Raw genomic sequence first — 18,310 nt, 5'->3', positions numbered from 1 at the left:
CCTGTCAAACTCTGGGAGGCATACAATTTCCATTAAAAAAAAAGTTTAGTTTTCAGAAACCAGTTTAAAAGGCAACACTTAAAATATAAACTAGAAACTGATAGAGCCTTTCAATGATTCCAATGATGTCATTTCCACAACAGAATTGCGATATAGGTTACAAATATGTGTAATTTTAAAATTACGTACTTTAAAATAAAACATGTGATGTGCTGGAGTAACATTGCTTTTCTTTGAGTCTTGACTTCTCAGAGATTTTGCCTGTTCCTGACATGTTTTGCATGGCTCGTCTCATGTTTACACAGCCTTGTGATCTCAAGCATTGTTGTAATGTAACCATATGGACATTAACATCAACAATAGCTTTGTCTCAGTCCATCTTTCTTCAAACCTGCTTATACTCTACACTGTGGCACAACAGACGGTTTGTGTGCTGCTCATTCATTGCTTAGCTTTGAGTATTTAATTAGAGCTAAAGCCAGCTCCAGCTAATCTTCTCAACATTGACTCAACATGTGACCAAGGAACAAATGCAAATCAATGCAGGAGTATTACAAAGACAGAGACAATGTCAGAGTCTTAGCAGGTTTGAAATAGTAGTGCTCTAAGTTTAAGAAAATCCTTTTTTAACGGCAAAGTAAATCTTACACCATAAAATTGGAAGATTAAAGGATTATTTGAAGAGGAACAGGTGCCAAAACTGAAGTTGTAATGAATGGTTGCTGTTTCTGGTGGAGTTAGAAACTTTATTTTTTTTTAATCTGTAAAATAAGTTACAGTTTATACATACTGAACATTTTACACATCTTAGAGCACACAAGAATATGTTTTCAGTGTGGTCAGAAGTGATGACTTTTTAGTGTGACTTTATTTTTGTAGGACAGATGGGTTTAAGTGTATTTGTAAATTAAGTACTATTTACTTTCTTTTACCATTTCTCGTGACGTGTTGAGCGCAGTAGTGTCCAGCCTGGGTCTCCGCTCTGCAGTGGACCAGGCAGAGCTCTGGAAGTGGGACAGGGGGCTATTTGGACAGGAATTAAGGGGTGTGTTAAATTTCTGCATGCATGATCAATGGGGCTGAATGGGGAGATGTATGCGTGCGGCCCGGCGAGGCCATTGGTCCGAGACAGAGATGGAGCCAGGAGTGTGAACACGGCGATACAAAGGGCCAGCATGGGATCAGCAATGAGAATAAGCCAGTGTGGGTTGTATCTCATTACCAGTCGACAAGGAGTTAAGAGTTGGCCTAAATGCAAGCTCAATTTTCTAAAATATACTTATTACTCGAGTATTAGAAATGACTATTTACATGTACTGACTCTCAACTTCAGTGTAATGCTTACGTTTACTTACTTTGGCTTTAAACACTGGGAGTGGTGTGATCCAATGTCCTTTGGCAATTCTCCATTTTATTGTACTTTTAATGAGTTTTGTTTTTTAATTAAGTGCAATCAGATGTAAGGTGCTACAATGTGTCTTTAAATATAGTTAAGCATCAGAAAAACAATAAAGGACCTTAAAATTACCCATCAAAGTGCAGAAATATCTCATGTTTGATAGATTACAACAACTTTTAAGTGCAATACTTTGGAACCTGTCTTATTCATCAGAAAAGGTTCATCAGAATCAGAGATTTATTGCCATTGCCAATGAACAAAATTCACAAACATAGTAACTTGCAACTATATAAGATCAAAAAGGGCATGTGTTAAAGAAAAACAATTTAATTCTGCAATAGGATAAAAAAATAGGCTTACTATATACAAAAAATGTAGTTCAATTTACAGACGTAGTGCAGAAAGTGAAAATGCAGTGAGTGAGTGATTAAATTAGTTAAAGTGACATACTATTATAAAAAAAGTGACATAAAGTTATAAAACATACTGTATAAATGAAGTGGATTGGATAATAGATATTGAATACTATAAAGGAAGTATACCACTATTAACCCAAACTACTTTTAACACTACTGGCCCCGTAACAGTATCATAACTAATTATATCATGAATATTTAACACTACTCCTCCCACTAGTTTTGCTGCCAACATGTTTCTTTTTCAATTTTAATTTCACAAAAATTAAACTTTTATTGCAACTACCATTAATACTGCAAAAGTATTCTGTACATTTATATACATTTATTAATAGTGAATATTCAGGTCTTTATACAATCGTATGATGAACTAAAACCTTTAAATGATGATCTGAAAGTACAGGTCTGAGGAGAAATGAAAATTGAGAATCAGAAAAATGTTAGATTTTTCTAAAGCTGATCACGTAGTACACAGTGTGAACGGAAATGAATGAGAATAAAATTGTGATAGTTCTTGTAACAATAAGCTTTACACTCAAACTTGCTATTTCAAAATTCCTAATCGCTTTGACTTTCATAGAAAAGTACATTTTAATCTTGAAAAATATCTACTTTCTTTAGCCCACAGACCCATGTGGCTCCTTTTGATAAAAAACAGCTTGTGTGGTGCAGTATTAGTCACAGTCCTAAATGAACTATTGGAAATCCACACACACACTACACATTGCCCTCTGTCCGTTTTGGTGAGGAGTTTCCCCCTGAATAGTACAATGGGACTTAATTACAGGTCAGTAGCATGTCTCAGGGAGATAGAGGGAGCTCTGTTACTCTTTCCAAATACAGTATAATGCCATCTTCCCAAGGGTGGGGTGGGGTAACAGGAGCCCCACACAAAAAGGTGCTGATAGGCTGAACCTGAGAATGGTATAAGGCGCTCCCAGTAGAGAAAGTGAGCGTTTTACACTGAAAGAACCAGAAAGATAAAGGACTACATTAATGCTCAAAGGTCCTGCCACTTTTCTTTCCCATGTAGCCACTTCCTCCTACTAACCTTTCTTTACAGAAAACTCTCAAAATCTACAGGTCCAACCAAGACCAAGAGAGTGGCCTAGAATACCACTAAAACAGAGGGAAGATATTTTGACAAGGATTGGATATCTTTGCTTAAGTTTTGTTTCTGAAGAAACACATAATTTAAGGTGAAACCACCAAACAATTAACTAATTAAAATGTGGTTTTACAGAGCACACATGCAACATTACTACATTTTCTACTATTACAAAACTCTAAGACCATAGATGTATCACGGGGAAGACACACACTATCACTCAATGCTTGAAAGAGATAGAAAGCAGTTAATTTAAAAAAATAACCACCACCACCCACAGGACATAAAGTCATACAACAGATGTGTATACAGTTTTAATGAAACAGATTAGCTCTTTAATTACATTTAAGCACAAACAATACTTCCTTATTACTTAATTACTTGCAAATTGTTGAATATAGTTACAATATTTAATTTAAACTAAGCTAAAGGTCAACAATCAAAAATGGGTTCTCTAAAAGTGGGTCAAGTTAGACCATGATGCACTGCACTGGATTACTTGTGTGGATGGATGACACAACAGTGCCCTCTTGTGTGTCACCAGTGATGAGGCAAGTTCAGTTTCACCTTTTGCTCAAACTATGTGGTCAATAATCATCTATTTGCTCTATAATGCCATTTCAGCTTAACAAGAAGCTAAAGAAAGGTTTCTGTAGCTCTAAGTGCAGTTAGAAAACCAAACACAGTATAATGCAGTATATTATTCCAACTTTACTTTTCTGGACTTACACTTTAGAGTAGAAATTAAGTAAGCCGTTGCCACCTCAGCTAACAAGTTTTTCATTTATTGTTGTTTAAAATGCACTTTGGTCACTGCCAGGGCTTGAGCGAGCAGGGACAAAGTTCACAGGGCCTGTGTAAGGAGGAGGGGGTGTAGAGGAGGTTCAAACAAGAAAAAATTGACCTTTGTAAAGCAAAACAGCAGGTGGAGAGCCAAAAACTAGGCAGCTCAGGACACATCAAGAGGAAATACTCGAGAAAATGAAAGCAAACCATGAAACTTTAGCTGGAAGAGGGCTACAGGCTTACTGAGGCCAGTGCCGTCTGCTGGGTTGGTGTAGCTGTGTTTGTTTGCAGTAGCAGGCCATATCTTCCTAGCAATGGACGCAGGAGACAGGACACCCAGGACGAACCGTTTGACCGCACTTCAGGAGCAGCTGGTTTGGGCCTTGTTGGGCTCTGGACTGTCTCGGGACGTCTTGATCCAAGCCGTGGGGGAGCTGGAGCGGGAAAGGCTGAGCAACGGTGGTGGCGGTGGTGCTGAGAAGGCAGAGAGGGGCGATGGGGAGAGCTCTGAGGAGGGAGAAATGGACTACCCGCCGCCTATTTTCAGAGAGCTGGACAAATTAGATCCAGAAGAGGCTGCCAAGCTGAGGGCTGAGGTTGACCGGCTTTTGCAGTAAGTCTTCACTCTTCACAAAATAGAAAACAATGCCCACAACCTCTCAAATTACAATACTTGATTTCACATCTTACCACAAAAAGAAGTCATATAAAGCTGACATAACAATCACATTGCAATATCCTAGTCCCGATTGTCAAACATACTGTGTATGTTCATCCAACTAACTGACTACAATCACACCAAGTTACCTGACAATATATCCACACTGTTAATGACATATCCATGCAATTGCTATGTGTGAACTTGATATTATCCAGTGCTTCTTCTCCAGACTTCCTTTCCCGGCCTGTCCCTCACTGCACACTGGCTTCAGAGGCGATTTTTAAAGAGGGTTCCTCCTTTTGCTGGTTACTAATTACCCACCCTCATCATTATTCTGTAACCATTTCTTAATAAATCAGCTATATACGCAAAAGCTCGAGGTGAAGATTAATAGAAAACAAGTAGCATGTGACACCGTGTGTTTGCACAAGCCGAACAGTGACGACTCTGACTGTGTGGCAAGATATTGAGTCAAATGCTGGCTTTTCTAGCAGCGCCTTGAGATAAAGAATATATAGATATAGAGATAAAGGCAATGTTGAAATTATGTTAAAGACACAAAAACTGCTTTTTAAACAAATTATATATATTTTATACTCAATTCAAAACAAATGGAAACATAGCCTGGAGAAGTAAAATATGTACAGCTTTGACTATATTTGTGTATTATTTCTACCTTGTACAATGAAACATTATTATGATTTTATGACAAGTTTCTTTGGTTTTGCTCTCATTGATCCAAATGAGTTGGACTTTGGCCCTGTGCTTTCCCTTATCTCACTTTGTCAATATGCCTCGTCTACCACTTCCCTCTTAGTGGCACTGCATTCTGCACACTGTTTTAGAGTGAAAGGCACTGCACATTTGCTGTTGCTATGAGAACATTTTAAAATGAAGGCTGCAACTAACAATTATTTCAGTCAACCAGTCAGTGATAAGAAATCAGATTATTTTTTGAGATTTTAATTGAATAGTGCCCGCCGTCTCTGTAATAAAAAGGTATTTTGACATGTGTTAAAAATCATCAAAATATTATTACAATGATGACATTTAAATTGTCGACTAGTAATGATTTTTCAGATACATCTTCGCAGCCCTCAAAAATATATTACCGTATGTTAATTTTATTTTATATTCTGTCAACATCCAATCCAGACTCATTTCTAAAGTGAAATATTCAGTATTTCCAAATCTAACTTAAATAAATCTGTTTGGCCCGCAGAGAGGATTCGTGGTACGTCGCAAAAATGGTGAAAAGCTACATGCAGCAGCACAATCTCCCACAGCGAGAGGTGGTGGAGTCGACGGGGCTGAACCAGTCCCACCTGTCACAACACCTCAACAAAGGCACGCCCATGAAGAACCAAAAGAGAGCTGCACTGTACACCTGGTACGTCAAGAAGCAGTGCGAGATCAGCCAACGTGAGTATACAAACGCACACAGACACACACACAAGACACAGGGACACCGTTTAGGGTAGCACGATATCAGATTAACAACGCAATAGACATATGTCGGTGTAAACCCTCATTCGTCCAGGCGTGTTCCATAGTAGAAAAAGCTTCAGTTGTAGTCATCTGGACTCAGTTAGAAAAAATAGACGTTTCGACTCTCATCCAAGATTCATTGTCAATAAAAGAATGGTCGAGAACTCCGATATTTATACTTACCACAGAATAGTATAAATATCGCTTCAGTTGTAGTCATCTGGACTCGGATGACTACAACTGAAGCTTTTTCTACAACGCAATAGACAATTAATATATTGTCATTTCAGCAGAGTGTTAGTAAAACATATTATTATTGCACTACAATATGATACTAATACATTTAATCAATGCTTCTCTAGTTCATATAACCATGAGCACAGTATTCAATTACCTTTCAGAGTTCACGAATGCCAAACATGGGCTGGCTTCAATGGACGAGCAGGGGGAGGATAACAGGAAAGGGCGCAGGAACAGGTTCAAATGGGGTCCAGCCTCGCTTCAGATCCTGTTCCACGCCTACGAGCGGCAGAAGAACCCCAGCAAAGAGGAGAGAGAGGGCTTAGTGGAGGAATGCAACAGGTGAGACAAACTGAATGGCCCCTGCTAATGTTACTGTACGTTAAACATGTTTTCCCACCCGTGTGTTTGCAGGGCAGAGTGCCTGCAGAGAGGCGTGTCCCCGTCCCAGCTGGCCGGTCTGGGCTCTAACCTGGTCACTGAGGTGCGCGTGTACAATTGGTTTGCCAACCGCCGCAAAGAGGAGGCTTTCCGCCATAAACTGGCTCTGGACACAACCTACACCATGCCCTCTGTCAACTCTGCAAATCTGCCCCCAAGTCCAGAGCACGGTAAATACTCATCATTACATGTGTTTTCTGATTACCTGATGATTTACCTATTTGTAAGGCACAATTTCTGTCCAGTTTATGATAAAAATGACACGCATAAACAAGAATGTGTAGATGGACAGTGCTAAGGTTTGACATATGATACTTAAAGATCATTTAACTAAAGTTGTATTACCTAAATATAAATTGTTTTCTCTTAAATATGTTTATATGATGTCTTATTTTTTTCAGTTTTATGGACCAGTTTTGTCTGTCCAGGTTTGAAGTACAGCCAGCAGATTTGTGACACTCTGAGCTTGATGAGAGGCCCTGGAGGAGAGCGACGTTTACTGGTGAGCCCTGTCCAACTGGAGCCCAGTCACACTCTCCTCGAAAGCCACGACAAAACGGTGAGAGATTAAGAAGTGATGCGTTTCCTCCTCATCATAAGTCTGCCCTGTACTGTACTATTGGACCAATTTGGGAAAAAACAAAAGACAAGTGTATATTCTGTCTCAAACCTTGCAGAAAACCCTCAGAGCGTCAATACTTAAATTATGAAACAATAAACATTAATTGTTTTAGATTTATGTGTGCCAAAGTAACTGGGTTGTAGATATGTAAATGATCTAGAACATCTGATACAATTAAAAGTCCTTAATTGTAAATCAAGGGACGCAAATGCTTTTTGAGCTGCTGGGCCTTCTTCAGGGCGTATCAAACAAATATAATACATTTTGCTCTGGAACTGAATCACCACTGATTTTATCCAAGGGGCCAAAATTAGTGTAGGGCCCGGTGCTTCCATACGTGACCAAAATGCGCCCTTGTCCAGGTTTCAAGTGGCGGATCGCTGCCCCCTGTCAGCACCCTGACGTCCCTGCACAGCCTGTCCTCTGCCTCCTCTCAAGGGCTCATCATGGCCTCTCTGCCCAGCGTCATGAGCCTGGGGGAGTCTTCACTACTTATAGGTAAGACACAAGTCGTTTTATCAGACAGTAGCAGTGGAGAATTTGTCCACACACTAAAGCTGAAAATGTAATCCCAGCTTCCACCAGTGCAGAAAAGGACTTAAACCACTTCAGTGTCAGCATGTACTGGTTATGTGAATGAACAGTTAATTAAGAGCAGTTTACTATGAATGTTATACCATTTTTTACTGTACTGTACTTGGGTATCTGTACTTTACTTTATTCAATTTGACAGTGGATACTTTCAAACTTCACTACATTTGAAAGCATGTATCTCTACTTTCTACTTCACTACATTTTTAACAACACAAACATTTCTTTATTGCTTGAGATGGCCTTAAATGGCTGAGGGGTTTATTTTTTTAGCACATTCATATTTTAACGTCCCAATGTTGAGCAACCACAATATATGCAACTAAAAACTGCTTGAAGTATTAGGAAACCATTTCAGTTCAGTCAAAAATCTGCCCACTACTTTTAATTGCTTTAACACAGGGGTGTCTAAACTTTTTTTCACCAAGGGCCGCATTTTGAAACTTAAACGGCGCAGAGGGCCACAAACAACTTGACGATGTCGAATTTGTTGAATGACAAAGTGAATCATTCGAAATTTTGCATTTGACGTAACTGCGATGAGCCTCCACACCTTTAATTAGACTTGGAACATTAATATTAGGTTGGTATAACATCAATATGCCTGAATTTTCCCAATTTCCCAATAAAGAGTACTACTTTTTGTTGTTTGGGCCAACATAGCAGGAAGCTAGAGGGCCAACAGAAATTGGTCTGAGGGCCGCATTTGGCCCCCGGGCCCTAGTTTGAACATGCCTACTTTAACGTCTTCAACATTGTGCATCTGTCTGAAACACTTGTACTTCTTACTCTAAAAGTATATACCGGTATTTATTTCTGTTTTTATTTCTGATTCCGTAGCATTTTTCATGTTTGTTTGTTTGTGCTCCTAAATCTTGACTTTTACTAAATCGAGTACTTCTTCCACCAGTGACTGCTTCTTGTCATGAATCAAAGCCTGCCCCCGGTTTCACGAGAAAGTATTTTATTTTCCCTCACGATTCCCAGGTCTGACGTCCGCACAAGCACAACCCGTACCTGTGATAAACAACGTGGGGGGCGGTTTCACCACTCTGCAGCCCATCTCCTTCCAGCAGCAGCTCCACGGCTCCCCGCAGCAAATCCACAGTCACATGGGAGCCAGTCCGTTCATGACCACCATGGCACCACTATCCTGCCACAGTAAGCCTGAAGAAACACAAACACTTTTAACATTTTAGCTACATTGTTAGAACTAGGGCTGCAAATAACGATCATTTTGCTGATTGATTAGTCTAGCAATTATTCTTTCAATTAATCAGATTTTTACCAACTTTGACCCAGATGAGGTTAAAATGACGCTGTTTGAGGTCGTCCTGATAAAATGTTTTTTTTTTTTTTTTTTAACAAAAACACAAAAAGTACACATGTACTGTGTCATTTTGATGTACTTCTCTGTCTTCTCTCACACATGGGATGTTTTTGAGTTTGTTTATTGTCAGGATAACGATTTTTGTATTAAAATAGATGACAATTATCGATCGTCACAGCACTAGCTAAAATAAGATAAGATATGCCTGTATCTGTCCACACATGGGGAAAGTAGATACAGAAGAAATAAACAGATAATAATAAACAAAACTCCTATGTACAGAACCTCTCATATTCTTAATAGGGAATAGAGAATAGTTGGAACGTTGTAAGAAAAATTAAAAAAAACAGCAGTGCAACAAAAGATTTTAACAAAGCAAAAAACCAACACTGTACCCAAGTGTAGCAGTTGGTCTGTAAAAGGGAACATCTATTTATTATAAAGTTAATTTTCAGCTGTATAGTTGCGCTTTTGTCGATTTCAAACTCTTTCTTTACTACAGTGTACAACAAATCGGACTCACCGCAGTACCACACGTCCAGTCTGCTGTCCCAGGCCATGGTCATCACTGACAGCAGCAGCCTGGGCACGCTCACCAGCCTCGCCGCGGTCAGACAGGTACAGAGGGAAACGGCTGCACACAAACACAAACTACTGTAGATGTAAAGACCTTCTTCCTTTTCTCATAGATACTTGCGGCTGATCCAGACGAGGACACGGACACGCCTTTAGAGGAGGAATCTCTACATCTGCAGCCTCACACGCCCGTGCCAGGTAACAACATGAAGTGCAGGAAAAGAGGAGCATTTAGGTGCATAAGATCCACTATTAAGTGTAAGAACTGGAGACGTCAAAGGCGGGCTCACGTTAGGGGTGTGCCAAAATATCGTGATACTAAATTTGGTGAGACAGTATCGATATCGTGGGCTGCTGTATCGATATATCGCCACTAGTATTTTTTGTATAATTTCCAGAATTATTTTGTGGCCGCACGATCTTGTTTAAAGAAAGAAAACTTGTTTAAGCAAAATGGGTGTATTTCATTTTGAGTTTGTGCAGATCATGGTTTAACAAAGAAACATTTTGTTAAAATCTATTGGTTTCTTTAAAAAATAGTGATATATCGTAGAATATCATGGGCAATAAATCGATGATCGCATCGTGTATCGTGTCTCGTGTACCGCATCGAATCGTGATTCCCAGCCCTACTTCATGTAGTGTTGTGGTAAACATACATGTAAATTGTTGGTCAAGGAGGCTAAAAAAAAAAAAAGCAGACGAAGACATTGAATATCAGCATGTGGTTTTATATTTGTTTCTCCTAATTTCTCACAGCTTCCTCTGAAGGCCTGGAGTTGTACCCATCCTCTCAGTCCACAGAGAGTCACCAGTCCCACCTCATGTCGCCCTCGTCGTCAGACATGAGCTCGTACATGCCGTCACAGCTGGTCTCCACGGCGCAGTGACACCGGGGAGCGTGACCCGAGACGTGCGCGAACAGTGTCCGGAGTCCAGAGCAACGAGGGAGATCTTTGGGGATATAATTATGCGAGACACAGCAGGCTACATCACCAAAACGTCCCTCACTCGGCAGCTGAACTAAGATAAAACATGTTGTCACTGCTTGTTTAGAGAAAGTATGAATAGTTTTACACGGTTATGTTTTTTTGGCGCTCTGTTCTGTTTCACGGTGCAATTAGGTAGTATGTGAAGTAGTTCTGAAGGTAAATAGTGGCAGATAGTCAAAAGTACAAGCGGTTTCTGGCATTATCGTACATCTTTAATCTTATTTTCAGGGACACAGAAAGAAATCAGAGTATCTAAAGATTTGAGTCGAACCATTAAGAAGACGTGATGACAATTCAGATTTTTTTTCTTCTCCAAATTTGGACTTAACCTGTGGCTTTGTTAACTTGTGAAGGTTATGTTACTTTTATACACAATGATGCTTTTCCACAGTAAAAAATATATAAAAACAACAAAAGTATTCCAGTCTATTTTCAAACCTTTAAATGGGACAATGATAATTTACAAACATGGAACGTCTACGTCTGAGTTTCCCAACGTTGACCTCTTCTTTTTCTTCAGTTTGATTGTAGTTTGTGCCTTATCTTCTTGGGCTGAATGTTTACCTGGATTGTCACTAGTGCATTTTGTGGCCTGTTGTGGATTTGGTTTCTTCTTTTTCTTTTTGATGTTTTGTTTTGTATCGTTGGGAGTCCCTAGCGTCGACGATTTGGTCTGGAGCTCCAATGCCGATGCCGGGAAGAAGTCCTTAATGGAAATGGCTGCCTCCTTTAGTCGCATTTCCATCTCACTGTCGCTGTCACTTGCAATGCACAAACAATGACATGCTAGAATTAATATGTTGGATTGTGATAATAAAATCCACCGTCTGATATATGAGCTGAGGATCTCATGCAATGAGAAAGAAGTTACAGTGTTTGATATTGAAGATGCAATTTTCCCCGTATAACAAAGTACAAACAACAGTATCTGTAATTTACCTTGAGCTGGGAATGGGGCGTTTTGGAGGAGGAGGTTCTTCAAATGTTTGTCCTGGGACTGACGTGGAGAACAGACGAAAACCTAGAAAAAACGTTTAGTTTATTAACATTCTAAGGTAATGGAAATAAGATGTAGGCCAACATAATGGAAAATAAAGGATCAAAACACAAATAAAAATAGATACAAATTTTAAGATTTAATTTTACATTTGGATTCTAGAAAATACCTTCATCCTCTTCATCCTTTATGTCCGTTGCTTGGGTATTCACAGGGGGCCGGGCTGTAGACTGCTTCTCTGCTATGACACTGACAATGACTCCAGGTTAGAAGTCACAAAAGATAAACTGTGCATTGCTCTGGTTATACCAACCTGTCAAGGATTGCACCCAACTTTTGAGCCACATGTTTCTGGAAGCCCTGAGTGACTTGGAGCTCATTGCCATCGTGCTCATGGTCTGCAACAACTAAACTGTTTCAAGGAAAACAAAGAGTCAAACAAACTAAAGCCTGGAGCCTGTGTGGAGCAAGTAACTATGACAAGTATGATTTGATTTCAAGATTTATGGTTACAGAATATGCCACATAAAACAAATAGTTAAATTAGTAGTGACGTCCTTTTTAACAACCTTAATAACAGAATAATGGCTTATATAATACAGACTTTGGCGGTTGTTTGGAAATAAAGACATAAAGACATAGATATTGAGTTGATATTATACAATGTTTAGCCAACAACTACCCACCGGTTTGAAGATTTCTTCTTGCCACTTGCATCTGCAAGAAACGTATAATTCAAATAATAAACACAAATTAGCAAGGCTTTAACAAGTTTCACTGATGAAAACGAGGAAATATCCCGTTGTAACTTTAAGTACAGTCCACTTACTCGTGCTAACAAAGTGGGCTTTACAACAAACCGTCTTATTTACCTGTTGTTGGAGCTGCGGGACTGTCCCACACCGCCTCCTGACACCGTCGGAGCTGCTCATCGTCGCTGCTGCTGGAGTTTGCAGACATTTCTGTGTCTTCTTGTCGTCAGTGATCTGCACCGGGGGCCGCCATGATCACCCACGTGCGGAGGCTGATGCTGGTGTTTTGAGCTAGGAATTATGGGAAGTGTAGTTTCTCCAAACACAGGCAAAAAAGACACGTTGTAGTTGTGATCAATGTTTTATTCATTATTTCCAGCACGACATATTTTAAACAAGGCTGCTTGAGTTTGACCATGCGATGAATCATGTGAGCTTGACGTTACACTCTTTTGCACACAAAGCTACATTTCATGGAAGTGCCAACATTGTGGATGCATATATTTGAATTGACAAGTCCCTGATGACTTATAGGTTTTTTTTTTCGCTTCCTCAGGGCTAAAAAGGAAAAAGAAAGAAAACAAATCATGCTCGTAATAATAAATGAGTGTCTAAACGATCATGAAGTGTCTAAATTAAGTATAAATGATCATTTAGGAGATTGAGGAGATGGACAAGGCCGAGAGGCTCTTGACATCACAAGATAATATCATCATATAAAAGCTGAAAACAGAAGACAAACATTGAGCCAAAGGCAACACTTGTCCTTTCATGCAGCTCATAGTTACTGTACATTATTATAGCCATTTTACTGCAAAAGTCCAACATGTAACTTATGCTATATTCTGTGTTCATCTGCGAATATTGAGCCTGGTCTTTTGATCCAGTGTCCATGTAGAGGGCCACTATGTATAGAACAAGGCACACAATGATGTTCATTTAGTCAAAAGCTGAAAATAACATAGTAGTTCATTATCATTTCTTTCTTGGTGTGTTTTTTGCAATTTAACACAGACTTAAGATCCTACATAAGAGCAAAATGTGTAATTATACCACATACAGTTACTACTTAAATGGGATCCTACTGTTGAGAAATCTTTGAATTAAAGAACCTGAGCAATATTTTGGACAAATGTATTAACATTTACTGCATTTTGACCAAATAGGTAGCTGTAAAGATAAATTACAATATACATTTATTGAGACAAATCCTATATCCTATATCCTATATAATCCTACCTTGTAAAATGTATTCTATTGAAATACAAGTCAATCCAAACAATCCAAACAAGAAACTACTGATAACAAAAGTGTGTATACTTAAAATATGGTAACATCATCTAATTCATGTATTTTTTGCAGAACAAAAATACAATTTACTAGCAAAAGGTAGTTCAAATGAGAAAATCTAAACTTCTGATGGTCTACTGGATTTTCACATAAAGGCATGTCACTAACGTGTCCCTTTCCAGCAGAGACAACAAAACATAAGGCAATTGTTTTTCAGCAAAACATGACACAAACTGAAAGAGAGAAAGAAATATTGAAGACAACAGTCCCCTGAGTCCCAGGATGTGGGCTCTGTGCAGTGCTGATGAATGAGTTCATATGAAGGCAGATGTGGTTGGCTGGTTTTGGATATTGTTGCTGTGATTTGTCTTTACTTTGAGAAAATACTTCAGCTCCACCTCAGGGAGCGCACAAGTTGTCCCATTCAGCATTACACACCACCATTGTAGGCGTAGTCTGCCTTATTGTGCATGATGAGTTTGTTGTCCACAAAATAGAAACTGTCTGATCTGGTCTCATACGGGTGCTCCACCATTTGTCGAACTGGAAGCAGAAAAAAAAATAGGCTTCATAAGAATCAGATCTTTTTTATTTATTTTTTTTGAATAAAAATATACACCATGGACAGAAAAACAGTGTAAAAGGTATGAATAAATAAATAAAAATATATATACAAGTAACTAATGATGGAAAACTTACTCAGGTCTTCTGGAAGCTGTGGAAACTCATAGATATGTTCACACGTGTTGCGGCTGTTGGGAATACAAAAGCCAAAATCAAAGTCAAAGTTCTTGAGAAGACGCCCCTTAAAGTAATGTCTCTCAATCATTCGAAAGTTGTTAATGGGTCGATCACCAACTGTAAACTCAACACTGGAATAAGAAACAAAAAGAGCCATTAGATATTACATCATAGAGCGTGAAATGAAATATATAATTTCTAAATAGAAGGGGTCATTTTGTAACTTACGTAGCACCAACTGTGCACAATTTTAGAAAGGCTGGAGTAAACTGATATCGCACAAAACGTCCAGCACTGATGTCTATATCTGCACTCTCTTCCTCGCCTTCAACAGGAGCTAAATAAAACACATTTTTATTAGATACATAGTTATTGTTTTACAGCACTTTACTGAAATTTAGATTATGTTTTTAGTAGGAGTGGTTATAGACAGAAATGTATGCCTCAGTATTTCTCCATAGATCATATTTTAATGCATCAGAAGTGTGCATAAATGTGCCTGTAAATGTCAATACTAATACTATGATATAGTCATGGTGAGAGATGTATCAAAAAATGTATAATATCTGTTGTTTGGAAGGTCTGCAAGAACAAATATTATCGGGTATTGTCTAAAACTAATAAAAAAAACAATAAAGACAGAAATGTCTAGTGTAATCACCCTAACAGGGGTATAAAGTTATAATTCTGCCTTTCTATGTTCAATTATAAGGTCCATTCACATTTGTGTTAGACATGAACCTATGAAAATATATTTACAGACATTTTAGCAAGTTCCTGATGCAATGTTAAAATATTGACTGAATATTGCAATAGATAATGATTTTTTTTCTTTTTCCAATATCGCCCACCTCTACAATATAGTAAATGTTATAAGTCATGCAGACTTATAACATTTAATCTTAAAAGAGCCATTGCGATATGATACATTTTTGATATATTTCCCACTAATTTCGCTACTACTTACTAGTAATTGTTAAAGGAACAATGACAGATCACTTACCACTGGTAGGAGGTTTAGCAATTTCAAAAAGGACTATTCCTGTCTCCAAGTCCCGGATTTTGAATCGGGTGAAGTCAATATTGTAAATGTTGTCTTCAGGTTTACACAAGTAATCTGAAAGGCAAAACAACAAAGAACAAATGCAATGAGATTATTCAGAAACATCACTAGCAGTTTGAGACCATTGCTTTAATAAAGGGATTCAAGTGGCATTACACTGTTCAGTAATGGGGCGCACAGAGGGATAAAACCGTTTCAGGGGAGAACTAGTAATTAGAGCTCCTTTAATGAATGTTGTCAAACTACTGAGAGAGAACAACCTACACACCACATTGTCCCCTCACCTCCCCCATTTGAAAGAATGAGTAGCTAAGGAAGCTTGCAGTACCTTGACAACAGACAACAGTAAAACGGGAATAATGTGTGCCACAAACTTGGCAGGTTTTACTAAATAAAACCAGTGAGGATTACATTACATTGCTTTTGGTGATGAAAGTGAATTTACAGATTAGAGTCAAACAGTAAGATTAAAACCTGCAGAAAAGAAAAAGGAAGAGTGGGAAATCAAATTACATTAATTTACCTAAGATAGTGTTAGCTAACTAGCCAGCCAACTAACGCTGCATAACGTGAACGCTCCATATCAACATCCATTACATTACACGAGAGCCATGATGCCAAAAAGCCATTTTTATAGAAGGTATTGTCACTATTGCAAGTCTAGCATCCTGGCACACTGTTCAACCCAGCCTTGATCCAGAAGACAAAATACACATCCCAATCAAATGTGTTTGGAGTCATTTAACATTACTTCATTAACGCAAATCATAAACTAGCCAGTTAGGTTAACATACTCTCGGTAACATCTCGGAGACCAAGGACTTGGTCTGGGGAAATATCCCTCCCCAGCGCCTTCAGCTCAGCCTCAGTGACAACGGGCCACTTCTCCGTCTGACTCCGCTTCGATTTGAGCTTTTTCAGCATTCCTCCGACGGTCTTTCGGTCCGGATCCACGTCCCCTTGTGCCTTGTTGACTGTCGATGTTGGTTTGCTTCGAGAACTGTTCATGTCGGATTGTGTGACATTTAGAAAATGAAAAACAGTTGTGCTGTTTAATTTAGGAGCTGCTCAAACAAACTAGGTGTAATTTCAAGATGGCGTCAAAGTGTACGAGCAAAGGAAATGCGAGCTTCCGATTGGCTGTAAGCGATGACGGTTGTTATGGTTACCAAAGGGACGTGGTTTGCGAGAAACGGACTTGCCGTTTACTTTCTGTACTTCACTCAAAGCCATTTGTACATTTTATACTCTTTAATTCATAGAACTAACCAAATTAGTTTTTAAAAAAAAATCACCAAATGAATTAGTAAACTATTTGACATAAGCATTTGCGTAGATGTCGGTCATGGATCAAATTGTGCTGCCTTGGTGCGTATAACAAACGCACCCAATCTTACAAAGCCACCATGTAAGTACACCCTATTGCCCAGTACGAGGCGCTAGTGAAGAGAAAACATTGTTGACGCAAGTTTTGAAAGAAGAAGAAAGTGTGGCTGCGATGGTACGAGTGAAGTCAAGGTAAACGTGCATTGTTTCTCAAGCTGCCAGCATATACCTTTCAACGTGACTTTTCCCTTCCAGGTATTTACTCTGTGAAGTAAATGTGACGGACAGAAACTCGCTGCTGCTGCTGGATGACCGTGCGGTCATCGCGGCAGTGAAGGATGTTGTCCAGCGCATGCACGGGGACTACGGGGCAGCCCTCTGTAGTTTTGGATTCTCGGGTGAGCTACTAATGTATAAAAGCTACAAATGTATAAAAATGACAGTTCTACCAAAAACGAAGATTAGTATTAGTATTAGTATTAGTATTAGTATTAGTATTAGTATTAGTATTAGTATTAGTATTAGTATTATCAGTCGACTGAGAATCTCACCCAGTGGACTGAAGGTTCACTTACTACAACAGACATCTTAAAAATGCACTATGTAACCGTTACATAGTGCATTTACACAATTGCATGTGTGTCTGCATGTCCCCATTGACGAGAACAGAATCAGAATCGGTTTATGATTATTCAGTGCTTGTACTTTATAATTTTATTTTGCGCAATATTATGTGAAAGAAAAACAAAACCTATACCAATACATTTTGTGTGAGCATTATCAGCAAGATTTAGTAACTAGTGTTCTCTCTTATCCCTAGTGAAATACCTTAATGCTGTCACTGGAATCATATTCCTACGTTTTCCTAAAAAGTGTTACAAACAACTTTGGTCTGCATTACCTTTTATTACTAGTATTGAAGCAAGGGGAAAGAAAATTCCCTGTTTTCTCAACTGCATCTATGTGGGAGGTAAGAAAAATGTACATGTGTAAATAAGACAATAATCAAAAGTGTTTCATATTTGTAATTCTTTTTTCTTCTGGCAATACTAGGAACAATCAGAACTTGTCAAAAGTTTCTTATACGATATAATGCTCACCAGCTCCGTCGGATGCTCCCAAAATGTAGAAGTGAAGGTATGCTGCAGATATTTTATTTATTTTGTTTTTGCATATTGCTTACTGATATTAATGCAAGTGGAAAGTAAATGTCCTTGATGCTGAAATTATATTACATTTGCAATATATTGTACTGTGCTTTTCTTGTTTAGAGGAAAAACGCAACATTCAACAAACTATTTTGGACTGCTGTCTCACTCAAACACGTACAGATGTGTCTGAAGATGCACAAAGTGAAGAGGATGAATGACTTGGTCTCCTTTACATTTGAACTCAATCCTGATTAAAAAAAAAAAAAACTACATTTGCTTTTACAGACTTTAAATAGTAATACAATTCTACATTAGCCCTGTGAAATCAGAATTATTGTCT

The 18,310-nt window shown here is 38.6% G+C and overlaps 4 protein-coding genes across 5 annotated transcripts; 2 read left to right on the top strand and 2 right to left on the bottom strand.

Moving 5' to 3' along the window:
- Positions 1–3,782: 3,782 nt before the first annotated feature.
- hnf1a (HNF1 homeobox a) lies at positions 3,783–10,632 on the top strand. Its single transcript, XM_072432871.1, has 10 exons — positions 3,783–4,322; positions 5,593–5,792; positions 6,260–6,440; positions 6,513–6,709; positions 6,968–7,098; positions 7,524–7,659; positions 8,740–8,913; positions 9,585–9,700; positions 9,772–9,856; positions 10,418–10,632. Exons 1-10 carry the CDS (start codon positions 4,024–4,026, stop codon positions 10,546–10,548), a joined length of 1,650 nt encoding a protein of 549 aa, XP_072288972.1. The 5' UTR covers positions 3,783–4,023; the 3' UTR covers positions 10,549–10,632.
- A 334-nt stretch (positions 10,633–10,966) lies between these two features.
- On the bottom strand, positions 10,967–12,689 carry cunh12orf43 (chromosome unknown C12orf43 homolog). Of its 2 annotated transcripts, none has more exons than XM_072432872.1 (6): positions 12,520–12,689; positions 12,334–12,364; positions 11,961–12,059; positions 11,817–11,896; positions 11,590–11,671; positions 10,967–11,411 (listed from the first exon to the last, which is right to left on the bottom strand). In XM_072432872.1, the coding sequence occupies exons 1-6, from the start codon at positions 12,605–12,607 to the stop codon at positions 11,111–11,113; spliced, it is 681 nt and encodes a 226-aa protein (XP_072288973.1). In that variant the 5' UTR covers positions 12,608–12,689; the 3' UTR covers positions 10,967–11,110. The 2 variants fall into 2 exon arrangements, with proteins under 2 accessions (XP_072288973.1, XP_072288974.1); XM_072432873.1 differs by having other exon boundaries at positions 11,961–12,054.
- A 683-nt stretch (positions 12,690–13,372) lies between these two features.
- Positions 13,373–16,606, bottom strand: unc119b (unc-119 lipid binding chaperone B). The gene is made up of 5 exons (XM_072434035.1): positions 16,288–16,606; positions 15,434–15,547; positions 14,659–14,767; positions 14,389–14,561; positions 13,373–14,232 (listed from the first exon to the last, which is right to left on the bottom strand). Exons 1-5 carry the CDS (start codon positions 16,499–16,501, stop codon positions 14,120–14,122), a joined length of 723 nt encoding a protein of 240 aa, XP_072290136.1. The 5' UTR covers positions 16,502–16,606; the 3' UTR covers positions 13,373–14,119.
- Positions 16,607–16,991: 385 nt separating this feature from the next.
- pop5 (POP5 homolog, ribonuclease P/MRP subunit) lies at positions 16,992–18,308 on the top strand. The gene is made up of 5 exons (XM_072433861.1): positions 16,992–17,011; positions 17,063–17,217; positions 17,640–17,789; positions 17,873–17,956; positions 18,091–18,308. Exons 1-5 carry the CDS (start codon positions 16,992–16,994, stop codon positions 18,186–18,188), a joined length of 507 nt encoding a protein of 168 aa, XP_072289962.1. The 3' UTR covers positions 18,189–18,308.
- Positions 18,309–18,310: the final 2 nt, after the last annotated feature.

The sequence above is a fragment of the Eucyclogobius newberryi genome, unplaced genomic scaffold, assembly GCF_026437365.1.
Source record: "Eucyclogobius newberryi isolate DKJ021-1_F unplaced genomic scaffold, fEucNew1.0.hap1 SCAF_6, whole genome shotgun sequence".
NCBI lineage: Eukaryota > Metazoa > Chordata > Actinopteri > Gobiiformes > Gobiidae > Eucyclogobius > Eucyclogobius newberryi.
This window is presented reverse-complemented; position numbering and strand designations above follow the sequence as displayed.